The following is a 25,452-nucleotide window of genomic DNA, read 5'->3' as shown; positions in this document are numbered from 1 at the left end:
TGGGTCATATGTATATATGTACATATAGTATATACTATGGACGGAGAACATGTGGCTCAAATTAACAAAAATAATTTTCTATAAAATATAGAGTAGGAGTACTTGGGATTGACCTGAGTTTGGTATTTGTAGAGTGGGCCCGGATTATCACTAGCCATCAATTTTTTGCCATATAAGTCCATATAAGTTTACCATATAGTTTGGTATTTTGTCAATAATTGACCAACATTTGAGTTAAGAAAAGGGTTGGGTTATAAATGTATACATAAATACTGTAAAAAAAAAATGTATACATAAATATCACGTGACACGTGACGATATGTTTTTTAAGAAAGATAAACTTGAATAACTAAGGGGGAAAAAAATAGATGAATGCCAATTTTAAAAATTTCCAAAATTAGAACTATCCATTTTACTCGCTATTTCAATTATTTTGTCTCTTTTATCATTTTATATACATTTATTACAAAATATTGAAAATGATAAATGTGCATAGAAAATAATTACTACAACATTTAATAACATAATCAGTATTTACAAAAGCCAAAACTACAATTTACAACTATTATTTAAAACGAAACAAAAAATTATAATTTCGGTTAACTTAAGTTAACCGAAATTTTATGGTTAATTTTAACCGAATAATTTTGGTAAAAAAATAAATCAAAATTATGTAATTAACCGAACATTCACTTTTACATATCAAATGGTCCATGAGAAAGACAAAATATCCTTGACACGGCATTAAGGTTTCAAATGTAGGCTCAAACAGAATATTGACACGCCAATAAAAAATCAAACGAAAAAAAAGTGCGAATAAAAAAAAGTGTTTTTTGACGAAAAATCGACATGCCAATTAGATACCAACAAAAAAATATAATGCAGAATATAATAAACAAATAAATAAATATACTTATGTTCATACATAAGTTCAAAGTATAAAATACCATAAAAACACACAAATAATGAGTTTAACCAGAATAATAAATTTATATTTGTATTTTATTAGATGAATTAAACTTATTGTATGATAAATTTAATTTTTTTTCTTCTTTTACATTTTTTAAAAATTTATATTCACTGCCTTTTAATTTTCTACACTATCCCTTTTGTCTTATTAGAACGTACATGCAAAATTTGGGTGATATGACAAAAATATGGTGGTATGACAAAAATTTGGGTGGTAAAATTAGAGAAGAAAGCAAGGCCTGATCATGCAGAAGTATAGAGAGAAATTGCTCATTCTATGAACAAAAAAAAAGGGTCTTTCCACTTTTGTGCATTTTTTAAAAAAAATTGCTCATTCTATGAACAAAAAAGAAGGTCTTTCCACTTTTGTTCATTTTTGAAAAAAAAAATGTATGAAATAGGATTAAATGAGGAAAGAGAATATTTTCTTACCTTTTTTCCTCTTACTCTGAATTGTTGTAATCAAGGAACTAAATGCCGCCGAATTTCCAGGAATTTCGGCTGGAAATTCCATTTCGGTGGGTCAACGGCCGACGAAGAGCAAAATTTCGTTTCGTCGTCGTTTTTCGCCGAAATTCGTCGTTTTTCGTTTTTGTCGTTTTTTCGCCGAAATGTCGTTTAGTAAATAAGCAAAATTTGAGTGTCATCTGGGATTCGAACTCAGGACCTTTGATGCATACGTCAAGACGTTTACCACCACACCAGACAACAACTTTGCTTATATTATGCATATTTAATATATAATATGTATCTATATATTAGAGATATATATACATATGTATATAAACATTTATATAATTATACATATACATATGAACATTTATATAATTATATATATTGGTATAAAATATAAATACGTTGAAATTAATATTAATGAGAGTTTTTGATATTATAGTTGTGTAAAAATATTAAATATTAAAAATTATAATGTATAGTTAGTATAAATTTTAAAATTTGATACAACTATATATATTTGATATAAATATAATTACAAATTATAGAGAGATATAAATATGTATATACATATTTATACAATTATATTTATATATGTATTTGATATAAATAATTAAATATAATTACGTTGAGATTGAATTTAATAAATGTATTTGACATTATATTTGTGCAAAATAAATTAAATATTAAATATTATAAAATATAGTTAAAAATTGAATATATATATATATATAAATAACATATTATGCAACATTATTTCCGTTCGGTTTTCCGTCGGCACGTCGAATTTCCATGGAAATCGGCATTTGAAAACGGCATTTTACTTGCCCATTTCCACAATTTTTCCGTTGGAAATTCCATCGGCACGACGAATTTCCGTAAATCAGGAGGCTCGAAACGGCAACGAAATCGGCATTTTTTTCCTTGGTTGTAATGACCATTTTAACTTTATTTTTTTCCCCTCTTTATTTTAATATAACATATTAATTTGTTTAAAAATAATTAATTTGAATTAACACGCGAATGGTTAATTAACTTCGCACCTTCACCTTCCCTCTCTTCCATTCACCACTTACCTCCTCTCTCTTCCACTCACTCTTCCTCTTTCTCGACGTTTCTTCTTCACCTGCAAGAAGAAAATTTCAAACCCAAAAATCAAAAACCACTCAACTTCTTTCGCCAAAATTGCCATTTCCTTCGCCGACCCATTCTTCTTCTTCTTCACTCTCCTTTCTCCTTTCTTCTTCGGTCGATTTGAAATGAAGATAAAGTCCAATCCCACTTTCAAACGTCCCTCAAACCCTAAAAAGCCTTCTAAACATCAATCTCATCAAACAACTACAATAAAAACCTTCGCCAGAGATGCATGCATCCCAGCGTCGGAGTTCACGAGTAGGATGCTATTGCGTTTGTCCAGAAGAAGGCGCCTTCAAAGTCGAAGAAAGCGTCAGCGGCAAATAAGCTAAAGCTTTCCGTGCTGCCGAAGTCTACTGGAAAACGCCTGAAAACTGAGGTCCTTGGAACCTCTTCCTCCTCTGAATTCGACGTGGATGCATTTGTCATGACCCCGTGCAGAACAGAGCACGAAAGGTGAGTTTTTGTAGTTAGGTTTGAATTTCTTTGTTTGTTGTTGTGACTTAGGTTAGAAATTGATATTTTTTATTTATTTATTTTCATGATTATAATATTGTGACTAGTTTGTAGATTTATGGTTGATTCATTTTTCAACTTGTGGGAATCTGATAGTGCTGATTTATTATAACTACGGCTGATTCAATTTTAAAACATACTGTTTTGGTATAAATGTTGTTAAAAATGTGATGTATTTTCATGGATTTAAGTCACGAAATGTTTCAGTTTTCTAATTTCCTAAATGTTGCTTCTTTGTTTGTTAGAAATGTGGCTTGTATAGAAGTTTTGCTAGATTGTGTTGATGTGGATTTCAGTGCATGATTTCGTGACCATGTTGATGGGTTGGGTTGATGTAGAATTTAGTTTTTTTGCTTTAGTGACAACATAGTCACGAAATTTCTTGTTTTTATTGACAACAATGTCACGAACTATCTTGATTTCGCGACAACAATGATCATGAAATCAAGTGAATTCGTAACAAATGTGGTCGCGAAAACTTTAATTTCGTGATTGTGTTGTCACTAAAATAAGAAATTTTGCGACAACACGATCATTAAACAACTATTTTTGTGACAAAGTTGATCTTATTTGTATGTGTTTAATGTTTTAATTATTACTGTTTAATATATTGACCTTATTTGATTGTGTTTAATGGAGGTTAATGAGTAGAAGGTGAGAGTTTTAACGTGACATACAATATTTGCAAGAACTCCTCGTACGTCGCCTTCATAGGTATTATAACTTTCTCACTACTTTTGATCTCGTAATGTTCAGATTTCACTCATTTACCGCTATGCTTGACGAATGTATGAATGTCTCTCATCACTGCACATAATCCAAATATATAGAACAAATAAAAATTAGTAACAATGTTCTGTGATAATGTTATGACGAATTCTTCAAACGAAATATGGATTTCGTGAAAATTGTGTCACGAATTCTTCAAACAAAATATGAGTTTTATTTGAAGATTTCTTGATAACATGGTTTCGAAAAAATATTTTTGTGACATCATTGTCACGAAATCTTTAACCAACTCTGGGTTTCGGTTGAAGATTTTGTGACTATGGTTGTCATGAAGACATTATTTTATGACAACATAGTTACAAAATTTTCCACGGAAATTTAAATCTGTTGAGTTATTTTCGGACTTAATCGCTAACGAATCTAACAGATTTTGGGACACCATTCAACTAACAAAAACCTAGGTCAACTTGAACCATTCGAACAAGAACTACCCAGACTTAATACCTAATGAAAAAAAATTAAAATAAATCAAGAAACACATCGGAAGAGAAAGAAGGTATCTTCTAGTGAGAGAAAGGTTGGAGCTTGTTGCGGAAGTGGTCGTTGCCAAAGTGAGAGAGAGAGAAAGAGCATGGATGAAGGAAAAAAAAAGAGACGATGTGAAAGAGAGAGAAACGAGAGAAAAGAGAAATGAAGAGAGAGGAAAGATATTTTGATTGGATAGGGTTTTTTTGGGTTAACTGGAAAAATTAATAAAAGAAAAGAAAAATATGTTAATTGAGATAATGGTAGATTAGGAAAATATATATTCTCTCTCCTCAAGACTATGTTAGTTTCTTTTAAAAAAAAATGAACAAAAGTGGAAAGACCATTTTTCTTGTTCTACAAATCGTCCATGTCTAAATTAATTATGGAAAATTGCCAAAAGTAGGACTAAATCAAGGTCAATTTCCATTTTCCTACTTTTTTCAAAAATTTACCAAACTAGGACCGGTAAAAAAAAAGTCAAATGAGAGATACACAAAATTCTACCTATTATACCATCATAGTAATTACCAACCTACAATCTTTCTCAATAAAATCTCTTATTTTTTCTCTCTTTCTATTTTCCCGCTCAACCCATCGAGAAAAAGAATTTTTTTTTACTAGTCCTAGTTTGGTAAATTTTTGAAAAAAGTAGGAAAATGGAAATGTCCCTTAATTTAGTCCTAGTTAAGGAAATGTCCCCTCAATTATTGAATAGAGTTTTATATCAAGATTTGGGCAAATTGGGCCTAACGGCCCAATACATATTAAACGAGGATGACGTTTTTTTTTTTTTTTTTTTTTTTTTTTTTAACGTTGAAAGTTAATCTGAGAGTAGTAAAGCACAAACAATCAAAGTATGGAATGAGATGTTGTCCAAAATATCTAAAGAAAGAAGCTGAGATAATATATATATATATATTTATATATATATATATATTTATATATATATATATATTTATATATATATATATAGGGATTATTCTTAAACTAAATCCAATATGTCTAATTTAATACAAAAATATATGACTTGCTTTTTTAAACAATTACGTTTTTATACTGTCCTTTCTTTCAATTTTTTCTCATTGGATTCTCTATTTCTCCTTTCTCTCGATCCACCATTTTTTTTCCTCTTCTACTCGGCGATCTTTGAAAACAACAGAATATTCACTTCACAAGGCGTCGATGCAAAATCAAGAGGAAGAACACCCCCAAGAGGATTGAGCAGCTCTCTCCGTCAAAGCTCATCGATGTCTCAAAATGGGATTCAAAGCTCGCGACTTTTGCAATCAGAATCGAAGCTCGCGACGCCTCGCATCACCATGTTCGTTTCGAAGCTCGCCATGCCGTTGTACCACGATTTCTATTCTTATTAGGGTTTTGATTTAGAGTTGGTCTCGTGAGATTTATGCATATCTATTTTGGTTTATTTATCCGAAATGGCTTTGATTTATCCGATGGTGGACGGCGGAGGAAGCCTGAGTTGCGCCATCTTGGACGGGAATCTTGCGCTGCAGGCTCAGAATAACGGGTGGGCCGGGATTGTGGTCAACAGGTGCATCAAAGACGTCGACGAGATCAACAGCTGCGAAATCGGCGTCTGAGCCATCGCATCTCATCCAATGAAGGCCAACAAGAAGGGCCACTGAGAAAAGCATGTTCCGATCACGATCGCCGGGCGAGGATCCGCGAAGGTGAGTGGTTCTACACCGACACTGACGATATCCTCATTTGTCCCACTGAGCTCTCTATTTGAAGGTCTGTATCGTTGTTAATGATGATTTGATTCTGGAGTTAGTATTTAATTATTGTTGTTTTTTATTGTCAAATCTGTATTTAATAACACACAATAAAGAGAGTGTATCATGTGGTTCTGAAGATTAGTATTTTATTTCTGAATGATCTCCTTATGTGATTATGTTTGGTTTACTTTGTCATTGAGGATAGTGTAAAATACCTCGTTTGTCTGTGTTAAAAAATGAATATTCCTAAACTATTGTTCATTACTTGATAGATAGAATTGGGTGAAGTTACATAAAATCATTTGAGTAATTAAATTGAGAATTGATTTTCAATTTTTTTGCATTAATCTGTTTAATTTATTGATATTGTTGTCAATAATCTGTCTAGTTTATTGATATTATTGTCAATAAATTATTTAGTTTATTTACATGGTCGTCAATAATCTATATGATTTATTGACATTGTTGACATTACTTTTTTTAAATCTGAAAATACAGGAAAAAAAATAAAAATTTGGGAATTTGTTTGAAATTTATTGACATTTTTGTTTTTTATTGACATTGATGTCAATAAATCTTCAAAGGATTTTCCCAGAATCGTTTGGAGATTTATTGACATCAATGTCAATAAAAAGACAACGATGTCCATAAATCTTCAACGATTTTCCAGATTTTTTTAAAAAAAAATTATAGACTTTCCGAAATTCAAAGAATCGTTCTTGAGCATTTAGCCACTGAAAAACGTAAAATTCTTCTTAGTTAAGCACGAGAGAGAGAGAGAGAGAGAGAGAGAGAGAGAGAGAGAGATAAGAGAATAATATTTTATTGAGGGTATTTTTGTACCAAAAAATACAAGATAATCATAGTTTTGGATTAAATTAGGCATATTGAATTTTGGTCATAAAGTAGTGTGTATGTCATAGTTTAGGAATAACCTCGTATATATATATATATATATATATATATATATATATATATATATATATATTAAAATGTTAAAGAAATCCAATATCCTCTTGTTCTCTCATTCTTTTGTAATAGTGAGCTCGTTGCAATAACATTCGTTCATTCAATCCCCATTTTCTTTCCACTTTAATATATTGCAAATTATATTATAATTATTGTTGATCAATACAGATTTCTCAAACAAGAATTTGAGGCCCAATTTCAAAATTCAAATTGGGCGTGAATCAAAGTTCGGAATGTTTAGATGTGCGGGTTCTCAGGTCTACAATGGGTATTAAATATAATCTCAAGAGCAATTTTGTCCAATTTTGCTCGTGAGATACTATAGGAATGATTTCAAATACGAGGTATTTAAGAAATTATATGTCCATCTAGAGGTACTTGCGTAATTTCCCATAAATAAATATATATATATATAATAAAAAAAGCGAAACGGGGACAGTGGACCTTAGTAGCTATGAAGGTTGAGAAGCAAGCCAAAACGTACTGTCTCTTGTATGAATATGAAAGCTAGGCGTCAATGTGCCCTACAGAATAACTCTTCACCAAAACACGCAAGTCAATACATCATAATGTAAGTGACATACCACTGCGACCTAGACAATTCACAGCCAAAATTTTTTAGAAGCCAATATTAGCTCCAAGAGAGCGAGCCCTGACGGCATATATACACCTCACATGGAGAAGAACTAATTATGAGGAAATCTTATGCATAAGTGTTTAGAGTTTTGAAAATATTTGGGATTTTCTAATAACAAATTTGATGTTTGGTATTCATCTAAAAAACAGTTTTTGAGTGGAAAAAATTGAAAACAAAAAGTGAAATTTATGTTTGGTTTAAGTTTTTGGAAAAAAATTTCAAAATTTTTTGAAGTTGTTTTGTAAAAGAGTAAAGAAAACTGAAAACAAATAAAATGTGTTTTTGGAAAAAAAAAAAAAAAAAAAAAAATTCGTCTCTTCTCTCCTCCTTCTCCTCATCTTCTCTTTTCATTTTTTCAAAAATAAAAATGAAAACTGTACCAAACACTTTTTTCAATTTCTCAAAAACAAAAATGAAAACTGTACCAAACAGCTTTTTGAAAACAACTGCAAAATAATTTTTCAGTACAACTACAAAAATTAGAAAATAGAAAACAAAAACTTTTTGAGTTAACTACCAAACAAAAGCGTTCCAAATTTTTCTCTTTCCTTCGTTGTTGCACAATCATGACCTATTTTTCTTTTAAACTTCACAAAAAAACTCCACACTTACACATCTTTTAACACCTTTAGAAGCGAGAAAAGTCACTTCTAAAGGTCAAAACGTTTTTCGCTTCTAAAGGTCAAAAACTCGTTTCTATTTGACCTTTAAAGTAAATCGCTTCTAAATTTAGAAGCATCATATTCATAAGCAGCATGTCACCTCTGAATTCGCTTCCAAGTTTGAGAATAACAATCTGGGGGGAAGGGGGATATTATTAGAAACAAAATTTTATTGGAATAATTTCGCGGGATATTATTAGAAGCAAATTTTCTCGAGCCTTGCTTTTGTTTTGCCTCCCGAGATTGTTTGCTCGATGTCGTACGAGAAAGATTGTTCAGTTGTTCGATTATCTCACTCGCGGTCAACCTCTTCGGATGCCTTTTTTTCTCAACACGTATTTTGTAGTGACTGTTCCACTTTCTTATATGGTGAGAATCTGGGAAGTACCGACGATGGTCGTAATACATGACTCTGCTTCTAACGGGCAACACATGCATGTCTTTTCTCCACGTGGGGCACGCAAGATACCATTATCCACTCCATCCTGATAAATTACCTCGAGCCGAAAAATCATCGATCGTCCAAAGAAGTGTGTACTGCAATCAGAAGACTTCATTGTTCTCAGCCCCGTCTCGATGTCGGGCACCTGTTTTCGACAACTCTTTCAGTTCCTCGACGCTCGGCTACAAGAACACATCGATGTCTTTTCCAGGCGAATTCGGGCCCGAGAAAATTCATGAATCTTTACGTGAGCAATTTTCTTGCAACTAGCTTTGTTTGGTTCACCGAAGAAGACTAGTTAGTTTAGAACACTTTGGAGATTTCGTTGTGCGGAAGCTCAATTGATTATAGTAATTAATGATGGAGATGTGATATTGGAGATCGGAAGAACTCAAAAACATAAGTTGTTGGCTCTCAAGAAAGAGAAGCAAAACCTGGGGGTGGGGAATTAAATTGGAATTCGTCCCAAGGATTTTAAATTAAAAGTATTTATTTCTATATAAAAAAAGCCCAAAAGCCACATCAACCACTTTTTGGATCGAATGTATCTCTTTATGCTAGATGAAACATAAGTTTTGTGAGGGCGTAAGCACATAAAGTCGGTGAATATTTATTCAAAGCAGTTGAGTCATCATCGACATTCTCGGATGAGCACATATTCCTGAAGTTGTTTAACAAGGTTCTCACAAAAAGGGGTTTGGCTAGCGTCTTAGGACTCTCATCTTTTAAAAGTGAAGTGGCTAGACCCGGACAGAAAAACACCAATAACTAAAAAATTATGTTTTCTTAAATATATCGCCCCTATGCAAGGCAGTCCTTTATGGTGTGGTTAAGGCGTCTGAAGGCAAAGCACTAGTAAGGTAAGTTCATATCAAAATTCAACCCGCCGAATACCTCTGTTAGCGTCCAAAGAATGTGCTTCTCGTTGTGTACCCTCATGAGGCACAATTCACCCCATTGATCGTTCAATTTGACGTGAAGAACTTGTATCACCTGACCAATTAAAAGTAAACTTACCAGTATGCAAATTCATAGCAAAGATTGATAGAGAGTGAATATGAATCCACATGTTGATGAAGCATAAATTGTCTCCATCCAAATGGACTCGGGTGATTGAGTGGATGAAGACAACTTATAGTGACATTTTTATAAATTTAATCCATACGTGCTTTTATAGTGACACTGATTCAATTTTTATAGTGACATCCAAATGGACTCGAGTTTTATTATTACTCAACCAAATAGACTTTCATCTCATTTGTTCTTATTTATTTATTTGACAGTCTTCTGCAGCTCTTTTTCATTTCAGAACATGTTTTTTATTGTATAAGGTATCAACCTTTATCTAGAGTCTTTGTAAGGCTATTAGTCAGTTCTGTTTTGTCAATGATAAAATTCCTTAAAAAAAAGCTATTGAATTATATATATTAATAAAGATTTTTAATTCCAGCAATTAATCAAAATTAAATAATAAAGAAATTGTAATTTATTATTGAATCAATGTCACTATAAAAATTGAAAAAGAAACACTAATAGAAATGAAAATTAACTTAGTAAGGGTTTCACTTTCAGCTTAATGGATTAAATTCAAAACGCATGGTTTGAGACCTCATAATTGTGTCAATGACTTTTTGTTTGTGACCTTTTCGTGTCGTTCAAGTTTTTCCAGACCAACAGTGCTTTGATTTTTTGTTTTCTTTCTTTTTTTCTCCTTTTATTTTCTTTTGTATCTTTGGAATAAATAGGCATATTATTATACTATCAAATTTTGAAATATATAGTAGCAGGCAATGCTAAAAGAAAGAAAGAAATACAAAGACAAATGTATAACTAAAAGAAATGTTTTTTTAAGTAAAAAGTTTCCTTACCTAAACATGAATAATCATTTTCATAAAGTGAGAAAACCCCAAAACCACATCACTCCCACAAAATATGAATTATGCAATCACGTAGGTTGCACATGCTAGGATTTTATTATTTATTATTTGCCAATAATATTCCAGCTGTGTGTCCCCTTTTTCATGATAATGATTTTTTTTCTTCCTTATTACTTGCCTTGAAACTCAGATCCTCTGTCTTTTTTGGTGTCTCCATTAATATTCCTCCAATCAAAATAAATTATTCTAATCATTTTAATTTATTTTTAAATAAATATAAATTCATAATGAAATAAAATGATGATGTGACTTATTTTGATTGGATTGACACAAAAAGAGACACCAAAAAAGAACAAGGGATCCGGATTCAAACAGTCTAATTCATACATTATTACGTCTTCAAGAGTAAATATATAAGTTCCTTAGTGATTTTTGAAAAATATTAGACGGAATGATACTTCCAAATGTTATTAGTTAATTTCCGTTCAATCTTATGAGAAAAACGAGACCTAAAAAAAAGACGATCTAACGACAAAAATGAATATAGAAACCATGATCTACCAAGAAGACAATGACAACACCTCTCAATCTCTTCGGGGATGGACCTCGCCGTCTCACCGAGGTTGGGTCTCGTCTGCCCGTGTTGGAATAGGGCGAAGATTATGGATCTAGCCAAGATGGGTCTCACCGAGAATGGACTTTGCCGAGCCAATGATGGATGTCACCGAGCCGAGGATAGATCTCACAAAAAGGCGGATATCGCGGATGGTGGACCTCGCCAATATGGATCTCGCCAAGCCAATGATGGACATTGCAGAGGATGGATCTCCCCGAAGATGGATCTTGCTAAGGATGAATCACTAAGATGAATCTCGTCGTGGATGAATCTCGCCCAAGAAAATCATGTCCAAGGCATCTTAGAGCTTGCCCAAAGCCTCATGGTCCCTGTAATACCATATTCAACCCAAGAATCAAGTAATTTGCTTTTAGCTTAAGAAAACTATACTAGTTATCTCTCTCTCAATGGCTTCACTTTTTCTCCCTAGCTATAGACATAAGACTCAGATCCCCTCATCACTTAGCTCCCTAAACTAAAATTGTGTGCTAGAGTGCGTGTCAAGGGAAATCCATCAGTGCTCTCTTAGCTTATATTCTTGTCTATTTCTCGTTATGAATAGCAGAAAACAAAATTCTTGACAAAAAGAATACTGAGACCGATAACCACCGCCTGCATCTTGATCGTCTTTGTGAGGATGCCTTGGAAATTATGGCATTTCATATTTTACACTTTATCGTCACGGTCTTTTCAAGATTGTCGAAAAAGACTCGTTGTTCTCATATTGATTACTAGGGCTCCTTAGCGAGTGTAAAGTTTTCAATTTCATTCTATATCACCACGTCCTCTCGAGGTCGGAAGTAAAGCAACCTTTTCCGCCTGCCTGGATGACTTACTTGAAACGGGACCATATCATGCCCGCATCATAAATAATGAAATACCGCTTTTTGGTTGTTGCATTGAGAAAAAGACAACATAGAAGTATTGAATGCTTATTCATGTTGTTAATTTGACTTCTATACTTTGTTTCAAGCAACGATATACATTCAATGTATTTCCGTGAAGCAAAATGAGAGTTTGTCTCTTGTATCGCTACATATCTAGGTTTAAAGACTCAGCCACTATATGGTCCCGGTTTTAGACTCCGACCCTCAATCGAACCATGTGAAATATTAATTGTGATAACAAAAATGACATTAACATATTTTATTAAATTCTAAATTGTTTGGTACTTCCTCAACATTGTCAAGTATGTACTTTTTCATTTGCAAAATGATAATACGTACAATGATAAGTATGAACATGTGTAGTGTCCCGATAAAAAAAATATATCGTTAATATCACCGATTATCTATTTGTTGTCAAATTATACTTCATCTTACAAATATTTAATTTAAATGTTTTGTCTTAATATGTTTAAATAGACATAATTATAGTATATTCATAATTATTAAAAATTTATTGCGATAATATAATTAACTTTTCATTGTTAATATACCACATGAGCATGATATAAAATGATATATTATTTTATTAATTTAAATTAATTTTTTTAATCAATTTTGTCCTCGATTTGTAACATACATTGTAATGATATTATCTATTTGTATTATGTATACTTTGTAATCATGCAAAAAAAAAAAAAACAATTAAAATATAATCAATAAAACTCTTACCGACAAATAAAGATATATAGATAATTAAAAGTATGATTGTGATATATTAATGTAACGCAAATAAAATTAGTATTCGGCTAAAACTCAAACAATATAATCATGTTCTTTTTACCCAAAAAGAATAATGTTGCATAAGTAAATAAATAAAAATACTTGAAGTTCGTGCATTCTGCGTAGTTAAAGGGAAAAGAGGTATAAAATGAATAAAACAACATAATAGTATGAATACAATATTGTGTGTTTGTGATAAGTAGTTTTGTCTAGTGATAATCTCGTACATAATTCGATTGAGATGTTTTAGGTTCGAGTCTCATAAGTTGTAGAATGCATACTCTTTTACAAGTGTAAAATTTATCATCTTTTAGCTCAATGTTTATGTACTAAATCTTGTATGTAATCATGGTTAATAGTGATGTGCTTGAAATGATATCATCTAATTTTAGTTAATAGTGTCCTTTCTAACATAAAAAATTAAAATTAAAATATTGTGTGTTTGTGTATTTATGCATTATCTGGATTCTTTTGGTGTAATTTTGATGGTTGATTTCGGTCCCACATGTTAGATATTGTCTTGAACTTTCAGGCGTTTGAAACTTTGGGGTGTTGACCTATTTACAAGACGACGAATATCAGCCATATCTATGACACTAAATATGTGCATAGAGCTAAAAAAAAAAAAAAAAAAAAACCAAACATGTATATTCTTAAAATAAAATTAAAACGAACGCATACATACACATATTTGATATATATATATATATATATATATATATATATATATATATATATATATATATATATATATATATAAAGAAGAACACAACACATACACATACACATACACATAATAGAATTCGTCTACAAGATGCTGTGGTGATGAAATGGTTGCTTATCTAACGTTTAATATACGTTCATATAAAAATCAATTAGGTTATTACCTTCACAAAATAATCTCATTGTATTTAACATAATAAGAAATTAAGAATGTGGAATTATGAGTCCCACAATTTGTATTTATTTCATGAAAAAAATAATATAAAAAACATTAGTAGACTTTTCAAATTAATTTGACATAATAACACCTATATGATTCTTCTTATGATGATACATCTCTCTACACTAGTTTGTTGCAGGCATGAACTATTTTCTTCTTTCTCAGAAAGACATACTAGTCTATTCCAAGCCATTCCCAAATAACATGGGCTTAGTAATTGTTTGCTTTAATCACATCTGAGAGGTTCGTTGAAAAATAAAACATATTTCTACGAATGAGATTTTTCAAAGAAATACTTATAGAGAAAGAGGAAGAAAGAAATTTGAATTTAAGACAATGTTTGGATAATGGTTCATGTTTATATTGTCGCTGAAAATTGAACAATTATTTAAAGCTTCGGACAGTTCGACCCAAGGCCGGACCAAGTGGCCGCACCTGAACCAAGTGTGAGAAACCCGTAAGTCACAAGTGTCGCTCATCTAGCTCCAGAACGTTCTTCGTTCGTCGCGGAGATATGAGAACAAGAAGAACAGAAAATAAGTTTAGAGGGACAGAGAGGCAATGTCTTTGGCGCGCGCTTCGATGCTCAACATTAGTCTGATTGCTATGCTTGAGGTGGGGGGCAGTATTCATTAGAGAATATTAGGAGATTTGTGGCTTGACCAGAGGAAACTGTGTGTGAAAGGTCATCGACAACGTTTCAGAACTTTGAAATCGAGTAGAGAGAGGTGAGAATTATGTGTATTTGATTCCTTCTGAGGAGGGTATTTATAGTGCTTAGGAGGGCTGAAAAAGAGACTTTGGGCGGCAGCAAGGCAGCGCGACAAGCCGCGCGCGACAAGCCTCGGTGTGCGCGCAAGCCTCAGAGAAGCAGGCGTGGCGCGCCATGTTGATTGCGTGTCGTGCACGGTAGTCTTTTTCAAGCGCGTGCGTGAGGATGGCAGCATCGCACCAGCGCGGCGCACGCCTTGGTCCGCGCTGTGCGCGCAGGTGCTTTTTGCACGGTTCTGGAATGTGTGAGCGTGGACTCAGTTTGGGCCCGTTTTGGATGGCTTTTGGCTCCTTTTGGGATTTGATAGGCCTTTGGTAACCTGGCCCAATGGGCTTTTCAGATCCAGAATTCGACGCAAGTCGCATCGAATTTAATGCTTTGGGTTTTTCGAGAACGACCGACAATAATTTACATTAAGTTAATTAGTTATTTCTTGATGTTCATATGCAGATCCGGATCGTGGCATAGCTTGCTGATATTCATCGGCAAGCAAAGGAGCAAATTTTAGCCCCATGACCTAGACAATATGGAGCAGGATGCGTTGGCGCAGGTTTTCAATGAGTGACACGACTGGGCTTCAGGGTTAAGGCTGTTGATCCCTCGTTCAAATTTTCTTGAAGCCCAATCTCACGACTTATAGGTTGGATTTTCATCATCTGGAGATCAGGAGAGCAAAATTTACTTACTACAGAGTGCAGTGAGAGATCTGGCGATGCATTAGTCGCATTTCAATCTAGGACTAGTGGACTGGTCGACTCGAGACTTTTCGATAGGGTGATCTTGATTGCGATGGACTTTGTCGGAAGCTCAGAGTCACCGAACGTCCCTCGTAGCTCACAGAAGACAACGGAGACACATACGCAACCCGAGGAACCTGCGTCGACATCGATCCCACATCAAAGGGATCGTCCCAGCACCAGTCGTGGTCTCGGCAGTAGGTGTGCATGGTCCCAACAACAGCCGTGGAGGAGGACGTTTTGGACCGAAAAACGAGAGGTTATTTAGATTGTAATTAGACTGTCATTTCCTTTATGCTTTTCTACTTTCGGCTATCTTTGTATGCTTGAACCGTTTGAAATATATATTTTTCATTTTTTGTAAATGAATGAAATTTCGGTGTATAAGTTTACTGATTTTAAATTTTAAAGAAAAGTAAATACAATTTGTAAACAAAACAAATGATTTTATAAAAAAAAATGAAAATATTTAAAGCGACATTGCATGTCGCTTATAATTCGCTTCTTGCTAACAGGCATGAACGATTTTAGAAGCGACGACATTTCTAAAACGGTTCCCGCAATAAGTTGAAAAACCATGTCGCTTCTAAAAGACAAATTCCAAAGAAATAGACGATGTTTTAGGAGCAACGGTAGAAGTAAGTTGTCATTTTTAAATGTGTCGTTTCTAAAATTAATAGCAGCAAATATCGCTTCAAAAACTTTAGGAGCGCAACATCTTTTTCTGTTTTCTCCTAGTGAATATATTATATATATATATATATATATATATATATATATATATATATATATATATATATATATATATATATATATGAGACAAAAGAGTTTAACAAAACTAGATGACCTTACACAGCAGTGGCAATATACCTTCTAAAATATGCGCGATTTTTTTTCCCTATAGTTTTTTTGTTTTTGTGTAGTGTTTGTATTTAATTTGATAATTTTGATAGACTTAGAAATATGGACAGTAAGACCATCTCCACACCATCTCTATTTTTCATCTTTAATTTACATATTTACATCAGTGAACATTATTTTTTATCTGCACTCTATCTTTATTTTACATCTTCTTCAAAGAATATTCTAAGTATATCCTCTCCAACCATAATTTTTTATAATTGAGTTTTAACTCATTATTGTTTTTATGTATTACAAATTTTACCAACACCATTAATTTTGTTCATATTAGTCCAAATACATAGATATTATTAATAATATATCCAAAAATTTTAAAAAAATTATTCATTAATTGCACAAATATGACAATATATTAACTGAAAATAGAGTACATAAATTAAAATATTACATTTCATAATAAAATATAAAAACACACCAAAACATAAGTGAATGCATTACATTAATAAAAATAAATAAAACACACCACAATATATTATTAATTGATTAACAAATATATAAATATAGACATATAAGAATTTCCGAGCTATTAGACTTTCATATAAGTCTAAGTAATTTGCTTTTATTTATTGCGCCTTTAATTTTTTATTTATGTCTTGATCTTTTTTATTTTATTTTTGATTTCTATGTAGTATTGTGACTTAAGTTTTTTAATTATGTAATTTTTAAATGTCTTGATGTTTTTTTAAGGGCGGGCTAGGTATCTAGCCCAAACAGCCCCCTATTTTAAAATTATAGCCCAACTATTAACATATTTAGGAATGTAGCCAATTTGTTATAATAACATTCCAATATTCCAATAATACCCTTAAGAGTTGTTATTATTAAATGTCAGAGTAAATAATATTAACGGTAACAAGAAAATAGTAAATCTCATTACCCATAACAAGAACAACAGTAAATCTTATTAACTATAACAAGAACAATAATAAATCTTATTAACTTTCATCTTCGCCGTCTCCATCGCCCGAATCCAAGTTTTCATCAAAGTTTCAAATACGGCAAACTATCAACCCTACCTTCAAACGGTCGGATATGTGCAGCCGCATGACTCACTGATGTTCGAGATCGTTTCTGGAGGAGGATCGTCACGGTTAATCGAATTAACCTTCACAATATATCTGATTAACTATCACAGTTAATATGTAGAACTGAGCTTGCGACTTTCGGACGGCCGGATCGGCGCAACTGCGAGACTCGCCGATGTCCGAAATCATTTTCGGAAGAATTTCGTCACAGTTAATCAGATTAATTGTGACAGACAGTTAATCCGATTAACTGTCGTACGAAAAACCCTAGAATCTGAAATTGCACCTCCACCACCGCGTGCGCCAGCCCCGCCTCCGTCGCCCTCGGGTTCGACACGCGATTTAGCCCAGAATTTGGCGAGCCGAGCAACAAACTACGTCGGAATCAATCTCGGAACCACCGGTGAGGAGAACCGGTGCGAGCTTCTCCGGAAGGGACACGAGGCGGTGGCGACCGAGTCCGAAGCTCTTTCTTCGTTGTCGGCGACGGCGAGTCTCCGACGAAGATCCGGTGGATCGGAGAGGAAGATTGTGGTGTGGTGTTTGGGTATTTGGATGTGAGAGAGAATGGTATTTTTGAGACTTTAATCAATGTTAGCTATCTTTTAAAATAAATTGATAGTTTGACTAGTATTTTAATCTCCCCTCTTAATAGAAGCTAGATACTAATAAATCTCTTTTTTTCATTGTCTATGTAAAATATTGTGATTTCCATTGTAGCAATTTTAATTTTTTTTTCAAGTATGAGTTGTTTTTTAATTAATAATTTTTAGAATACACTAATTTACAAATAAATACATAATACATATAAAATATTAAATTGTTGTTATAAATTAAATTTTGGGCTAATAATATAATTTTTAAAAGTTTTGGGCAAATATAGAGATGAAATAGTGCATCTTCATATTTGTAGATACACTATTCAATTCATCTCTAAATATGAAGAATATAGATGTTTTTGAAGATGCATTGCAACTTGATCTCTATCTCTATCTTCACTTTAGTGATGCCTTGTGGTTGCTCTAACTGTTAAACAATGAATAAACCTCCTTTCCATATATGTGTGTTTCAAGGATCGAAATACCGTTACCGTTACCGTTCCGAAATTCAGAATTTACTGGTAACCACTGGTATCCAAAAAGAATACCGTGGAAAGCAAAAAAAGAAAAGGAAAAAGTACAAAATCAAATAATGATGATATTCATGTTAAAAATCAACTAATTATACATAAAATTTCATATTCTACAACTAATTTAACAAAAAAAAGTCAAAAACACATTCAAATCTAAATCCTATTTTCTAGTGTAAACCAAAAACTTGAAAAAAATTAGATACAAACTCCAATTAAAGTTTAAACACAATAATGAAGTTAGAAATTAAGAATTTAAACTAAATCATCAAAAACTAACGACAATTTTTGTGAAGAACACTAAATATCATCATATTTTAAGAATTGTCGGTATATGACCACTTATCGGTAAGTTTCCGTCGGAATGCGTGAAAATTTGCCTAAAGACAACCGAAAAGTGGACGGTTTCCCAGAAACCGGAACGGTTTCCTCGGAATCCACGAAAAAACGAAAAGTGAGCGATTTTGTACATACCGGTACCGGGACTTTGAAAAAATGATTTTCAAACTGGTTTCCGTCCGGTTTCCCCGGAATTTCAAACCTCGGTGTGTTTGGCCAACAGCCCAACAGAAAAATACAATATTTCTTTTCCATAACGTGCCCCCACAAGGACCACAATTTGTGCCTATAGAAGCACAAAAGTTGTTTAAAGAATAAAGATGGAGAAACCGTTTGGAACATTTGCATCATAGAGAATTTGAAGAAAAAAAATAACAATATACAAATAAAAGAAGAAATTAAGTGAAAAGGTAAAGCTGAAATTTGAATTGTGTGTTGGCATTGCTGGTCAGTGACTACAGTCAGTCAGGCATGTCTTTTCTTTCTTCTCCTTGCCTTTTTTTTGTGTTTTTTTTTGTTGTGTTTTTTTTTTTTTTTTTTCATGCAGTGCAGCACACAACAGCATTATATGATAGTTTTTGTAATTATTTAGTTCCCCATATATATACACACAAAATTATAAATTAAAGTTAAAAAAAAAAAAAAAAAGTGACCCCATTTCACGTATCCCAATAAGCACCTACTTTTATTTCTCATTTCCTTTACCTAGCCGTTGACTGACTACCGCAAAAACGCATAACACTAGTAAAATAATAAAAGGAACAGATATTAGTACAAGTTTCTAGCCAAAATTTAAATTTTTTTTTTACCTTTCCTTGCACAGAAGTCGCGAAATATACCCAATTCCCTATCAAATTATTTTGTCGTTAAAGAACAATTGAGTTATATATACACCACCACTAGAGAACTATATAGCAACTATAGATAGAGGTCTCTCTCTCTCTCTCTCTCTCTCTCTCTCTGTATATATATATATATATATACATAGCATACATACATCATAGATATGAGTGAGCATCGTCTTCCCATGTCGTCCTACAAATACAATGACACCAACAACATGAATAGCCTCCATAACTCTTCCCTATGTCATTGGGATCAATACTTCCACGGCTTTGGAGTTCTCAACGACACCGAATCTATGTCTTTAGGTCTAAGAAAAAACAACTCTCTCTCACTCTCTCTCCTAACGATCACTTTTTCACTTTATCTTCCTTTAACATCACATATACTGTCATTGTCTTTAATTACATTTTATCGTTCTTGTTTGTGGTAGTAATGGAAGATGGTAATTCAACACCGACGTTACTTTCTTCGAGCTTAATCTGCGAAGATGATCACTCAAGTGGGTACTTAGAGGATGCTTTGGTTGAGTTCACCAAGCGATCAAAGAGAAGACGTTTGTTGATGTTCGGTGACGGAGATGATGACTCAGATTTTCTTCATCACAAGGTATGCTTTTTTTTTGTCTTTTTTTTTTGTTGTTGTTAGTATGATGACGTGGCATTCCTAATTATGGAACAAAAAAAATGTATTTAAATTTACAGAGCTCGTCAAGCTGGGAATTGGCGCACGACTTCAGCTTCATTGGCGAAATGGCTGGCTACAATGACTTATCAGGTATGTGTTAATTAAATATTTTTAAATAATGAAGTCTTTCAATTAATTTTTTTTTTCTTTTGGGATATGGTTTCAGATGGGACAACGACGTCCTTTTGTAGCGTCGGAGAAGAGGAAAATACAATGGCTACAGATCCAGTGAAAACAGTGTCCGAGATTCTAGATTCCTCGGCCTCTTCTTCTTCATACAAAGACTCGGCAAATAACAGTGCAAATGATCAGTCCATTAATATGTCTTACAGAGAAACCATATTTTCCTTGGACCCTCTTGGTAATTCAATCATCTCTCTCTCTCTCTCTCTCTCTCTCTCTCTCTCTCTCTCTCTCTCTTCAAACATTTTAGTTGTACAATGTAACTATTGAATTTGAACTTGTTAATCATCACTGTGGAAAAGAACTAGTACCATTTTTTCCCGCATTATTTGTGACTGAGTTTTTGGTCTTTCTTTACACATATTTAATTTAAAGAGCTAAAAAGTCAATATCTACCGGCACGTACCGACTATTTTCTTATAGAAAAAGACTGAACAAATTTTGTTTCGGTGCAAAAATATCGAGTATATTTTAATATGTAAAAAATCAATGGCCTTTAAAATATAAATAGTTTTTTTAATGATAGTAGTATAGTGGTGACTTGGGGAGAGTGAGAGAGTGTGTGTATGTATGTGTAATTGTGTATATCATGACTCGCTATAATGTCAAGTTTCATGGCACGTGATATACCCACGAAGTCACGCGCGCACTACCATTTGCTGTAGTACGCTATTGCAATATTGACGAATCATAAACGTGGACCAGTCAATAGTAATAATGATCAATAGTTTTGTTTGTTAGAGAAAAGCTAAATATAGCAATTGTGTGCTTATTGATTCTTCTACCATTAATTATAATCATAATCACAATCATTCTAAATAGTATAGATCTAGTTTAATTCCCGTGTAGTTTTTTTTTTATAACAAGTGGGCCTAAAGCCTAATTAAGGACATTTCAAACGCAGGTAAGTAGCTGGCATCAATTAATTTTTGAATTATATGTTATCTTATCACATTTTGTGCATAAAAGCTCATATATAGCTTTGGATTCATTTATTTATTTATCAATATTAAGAAATTTCAAACTCTTCGATTGGGTGCAGATTGCGATGAGAAGACGAGTCCTAGAGGGGCGGTAATAAAGAAGGTTGTGTACCCTTTTGCAGTGGTGAAGCCAGGCGGTAGAGAAGGCGATGTGACACTGAATGATATTAATGAACGGATTCTCATGCCGCCAACAAGGCCCGTGAGGCATCCGGTCGGGGCTTTCGCGTGCCGCCCTAATTGTGTGTCGCCTCACGGCCCGGGCCTCTCGGGAAAAGCTGTTGTTGCACTAACCAAAATTCAAACCCGAGGTAGAGGCACCATAACTATTATTAGGACTAAAGGTTAATATTCAATTAACGAATGTAGAAAAAGGAAATTATGAGGCAATTTCATATATAGCCTTGGTCATATGTTTTGTATAATATGGTTTTTATATTTCTGTTTTTTTTTTTCCTTTCCTTTTATCTCTCTTCTCGTTGGTTGTACATACTAGAAATAGGTTATGTGGGTGGAAATTGTACTTTTTGGTCATTTACATTATACGTTATGAAAGTTTGGTACTTTATGGTGTATATAGCTAGCTTAATTAGTGATTTTTGCTTTGAGGGAAACATATACTATATAAATATTCATGCTCATACCAAGTAAATTAATTAACAAGTTCAACTCCAAATATTCGAATTGGTGATTATTGAAACGTACTTCCAACAATTATGCAAATGAGAGAACTAGACTATAGAATAAATTACGAAAAATATAAAATTATAGAGAAAAGCATACTTATTTTAATGATAGTGATCGTCTACCAAATATGTACATCATTATTTGATATATTTAGTTGCTCATATCACACTCGAACACGAAAGCATCATGCAATAGGTTTAATGTATAACGAGTTGATACTAAGACACAATAAAAGTGGCCATTCGTGTAACTGAAGGGTGGGTTAAATGTTAATCAGCTACTATGTTAAAAATATGCTAAAAAAGTTTAGATAAATGAAAGAAAAGGGATTGTGCGGTAACAAATTCATGTTTTGAGGGAGTATATATCAAATCCATACTTGCGATTTGGTATTGACTTTACTGTTGACAAGCGAGTACACTCTAACTACTTCCTCTGCATTACAAACATCTGAAGCTAAAGTCAACTTTATTGAATTTCAGTCGATGATGTTATAATGGAGAATGAAGACTAATAGGGAAATGAAAATAAAACAAAAAAAGCAAAGAACTAAGACAAAATGGGCAAAATATTACACTACGATAAGCTACCTTGCATGACAAAAAGTTCATTCCATGAGTGTCCTTGATTTGAGGGTCCAACCTACTTCATTATACAATGGAAAATGATAAAATAAGGTTGGATTTTCAACTTGTGAATACGAAAACTTCAAATATGGAGTTTTTTTGGGGTGAGATTTTAATCACATTATAATACTTTAATTGATTATTAAATGAGCCCAAAATTTAATGTATTTTAATATTTTACATGTAATTATATTAATTTATCACAAAAATCATTTTAATTTTCTAATTTTGTATGAACACTGATTAAAAAAAAAATCATTAAAGTACAAGGTAATGTATAAACTGAAACTTTAAAAAAATAAATTGCTAAAACATAATACATTACAGAGTCAAGTGCATATTATGAAAATGATACACATAAGAAATATCTAGTATTTAAGAATGTAGGGTTTCTCATTGATAAATGAATTTGGTGTAGAAGAAACCCCTTGTTGTTGGGAAAAATATATTAATGAGTAAGACTAAATAATAAGTAGTTTTTGTTTTTGTATCTTTATTAATGAGTAAGACTATATATATGTAAGTCTTAATTAGTATTTTAGTACTCACTTATTTTTATAATTGTTTGTCGAGTATTTAAATGTTATATGCAATGTGTGTTTATTTTTTTAAAATATTACGTTTTTTTGTATTTATTGGAGAGTCACATAATTATTTTAAATTTATATAATATGTGTAAAATTATATGCTATTAGCATATTGGATACAAAAGATACAGGTTAAATATATATATGGACTACAATGTAATAATTAGGAAGTTAATTATTAAAATATTAGAGAAAATATGGATTATGATTTTTTGGTGTAAAAAATGCAGTACGAGGTTGGAGATAATATACTGTTTGAAGTGACATAAAATGCATTTTAGAGTGCAAAAATATGCATTTATTGAGTTTTGGGTTGGAGATGGTCTTAGGCTCATCAATATTCATAAAAGCTTTGAACTAATTCTACGCTAACTTCATACAGTGCACTCGTTTAAACCAATGTTTTAAATGCCGAAAAAATCGGCAGCGGCCAACGGAGCAAAAACGGCTGACGAAAATCGACGGTGACGCCGCTGTTGTCATTTTTTTTTTCAAATTATTGTTGTTTTGTTAAAAATTAGAGAAAAGATGGCGTACTTGAGATTCGAAGTCAAGCCTTACGCTATGGGCGCACAAGTGCTTACCAATAGACCAAGTTGCCGACTTGTTATATTCTATACAATTATAATATAAGATATATAAATCGATAATTTTAATATAAGAATCAATATAAAAAGAAAAATAAAATAATAAATTTATAAATTTTATGAATTAAGTTATAAAAAAATGTGTCAATTATAAATTATAAAAATATATATATGTGCATATGTATATACACATTTGTACAACTATATATATACATATATATATATATATATATTGGATATAAATACGTTGAGATTGAAATTAACGGGAGTATTTGATACTATATTGGTGCAAAAAAAATAAGGTATTGAAGATTATAAAATATAGTTGGCATAAATTTCAAGTTTAATTATAGAAAGATATGTATGGATACATATATATATATATATATATATATATATATATATATATATATATAACATATTATGTAACATTATTTATGTTCGGTTTTCCATCGGCATGTCGATATCCATGGAAAACGGCATTTGAAAACGGCATATTAGTTCCTTTTCCCGCATTTTTTCCGTTAGATTTTCCGTCGACATGTCAATTTTTCGTAAATCATGAGGCTCGAAATGGCGTCGATAATGGCATTTCGAACCTTGGTTCAAACATCTCCATTTTTTAATCTCATTATTTTTATCCTTAATCTTTTCGCTAATATATAATTTATTTATTTATTTATGTCATCAAAATATCATAAACTATATAAAAGTTTTACCACTCTTACTCCAAAACTCAAAAGCCGGCTAACTACAATGGTTTCCACTTCAACGATCATCAACACCTCTCATAATCTGAGAGATCATTAATGTTCACGAACATAAGTAAATCTTACTCTCTTTCTTTCATCCTGCCACAATCAAGCGTGTAACAAGTACAAGACAGACCCTAGAGCTTCAACCAACATCATGGGGGCTAAAATTCTTCCATATCTAATTCAATTTTTTCTCGCCGTTGCCTTTTGATATCACTATGGTTGGAAGTTTCGTGGCGTTTGAGAATCATTGTGTTGTTACATGGATTCGAAAAGTTTGTAGTCTAACAAAACTGCTCAAAGATGCCGTGCATCATGTTCTTAACATCTTGAAAAAAAAGTTGGCGTGTTTTCCAGGGCCAGATTCGATTTTGCGCATTTTATGTTTTAAAGAGATTTGCTTCCGAATAAATCCTCTTTTAATCAATTTGTAGCGATCTTCTCCAAAACCCTAGCAAAACATCGTGTCTAGGGTTTGACTCATATATAAGAGATATGTTACCTTTAAGAGGCTTGTTTGCACATTTTAAGTTCTTCGAGAGAGCTACGGCAAAAATTTGTTTTGTGACTATGAGTGCGATAATCTCTATTGTGTTCGTAACTACTTATTTGTGAATGATAGTGGTTGGTTGTGTTGAGCGTGATATTGCAAAGATTACGTACTCTTATAAACATGATAAACACTTTGTGAATGGTTTGAGTAAAAGTGA

General features: G+C 32.5%; 1 protein-coding gene across 1 annotated transcript; it reads left to right on the top strand.

The window, feature by feature from the left end:
• Positions 1-19,634: 19,634 nt before the first annotated feature.
• Positions 19,635-22,100, top strand: LOC149402066 (XRI1-like protein). Its single transcript, XM_089609487.1, has 5 exons — positions 19,635-19,955; positions 20,081-20,256; positions 20,352-20,424; positions 20,501-20,695; positions 21,560-22,100. Exons 1-5 carry the CDS (start codon positions 19,811-19,813, stop codon positions 21,847-21,849), a joined length of 879 nt encoding a protein of 292 aa, XP_089465613.1. The 5' UTR covers positions 19,635-19,810; the 3' UTR covers positions 21,850-22,100.
• The last annotated feature ends 3,352 nt before the right edge of the window (positions 22,101-25,452 follow it).

The sequence above is a fragment of the Urtica dioica genome, chromosome 3 (genome assembly GCF_054948205.1).
Source record: "Urtica dioica subsp. dioica isolate 48M chromosome 3, U.dioica_male_clone48M_v1_H2, whole genome shotgun sequence".
Lineage (NCBI taxonomy): Eukaryota > Viridiplantae > Streptophyta > Magnoliopsida > Rosales > Urticaceae > Urtica > Urtica dioica.
This window is presented reverse-complemented; position numbering and strand designations above follow the sequence as displayed.

Bases quoted from the DNA above. Each gene is read 5' to 3' on its own strand.
- LOC149402066 (XM_089609487.1), top strand. From the start codon at position 19,811: ATGAGTGAGCATCGTCTTCCCATGTCGTCCTACAAATACAATGACACC. The intron at 19,956-20,080 runs GTCTAAGAAAAA...TGTTTGTGGTAG, and splicing joins CACCGAATCTATGTCTTTAG to TAATGGAAGATGGTAATTCA. The intron at 20,696-21,559 runs GTAATTCAATCA...GATTGGGTGCAG, and splicing joins ATTTTCCTTGGACCCTCTTG to ATTGCGATGAGAAGACGAGT.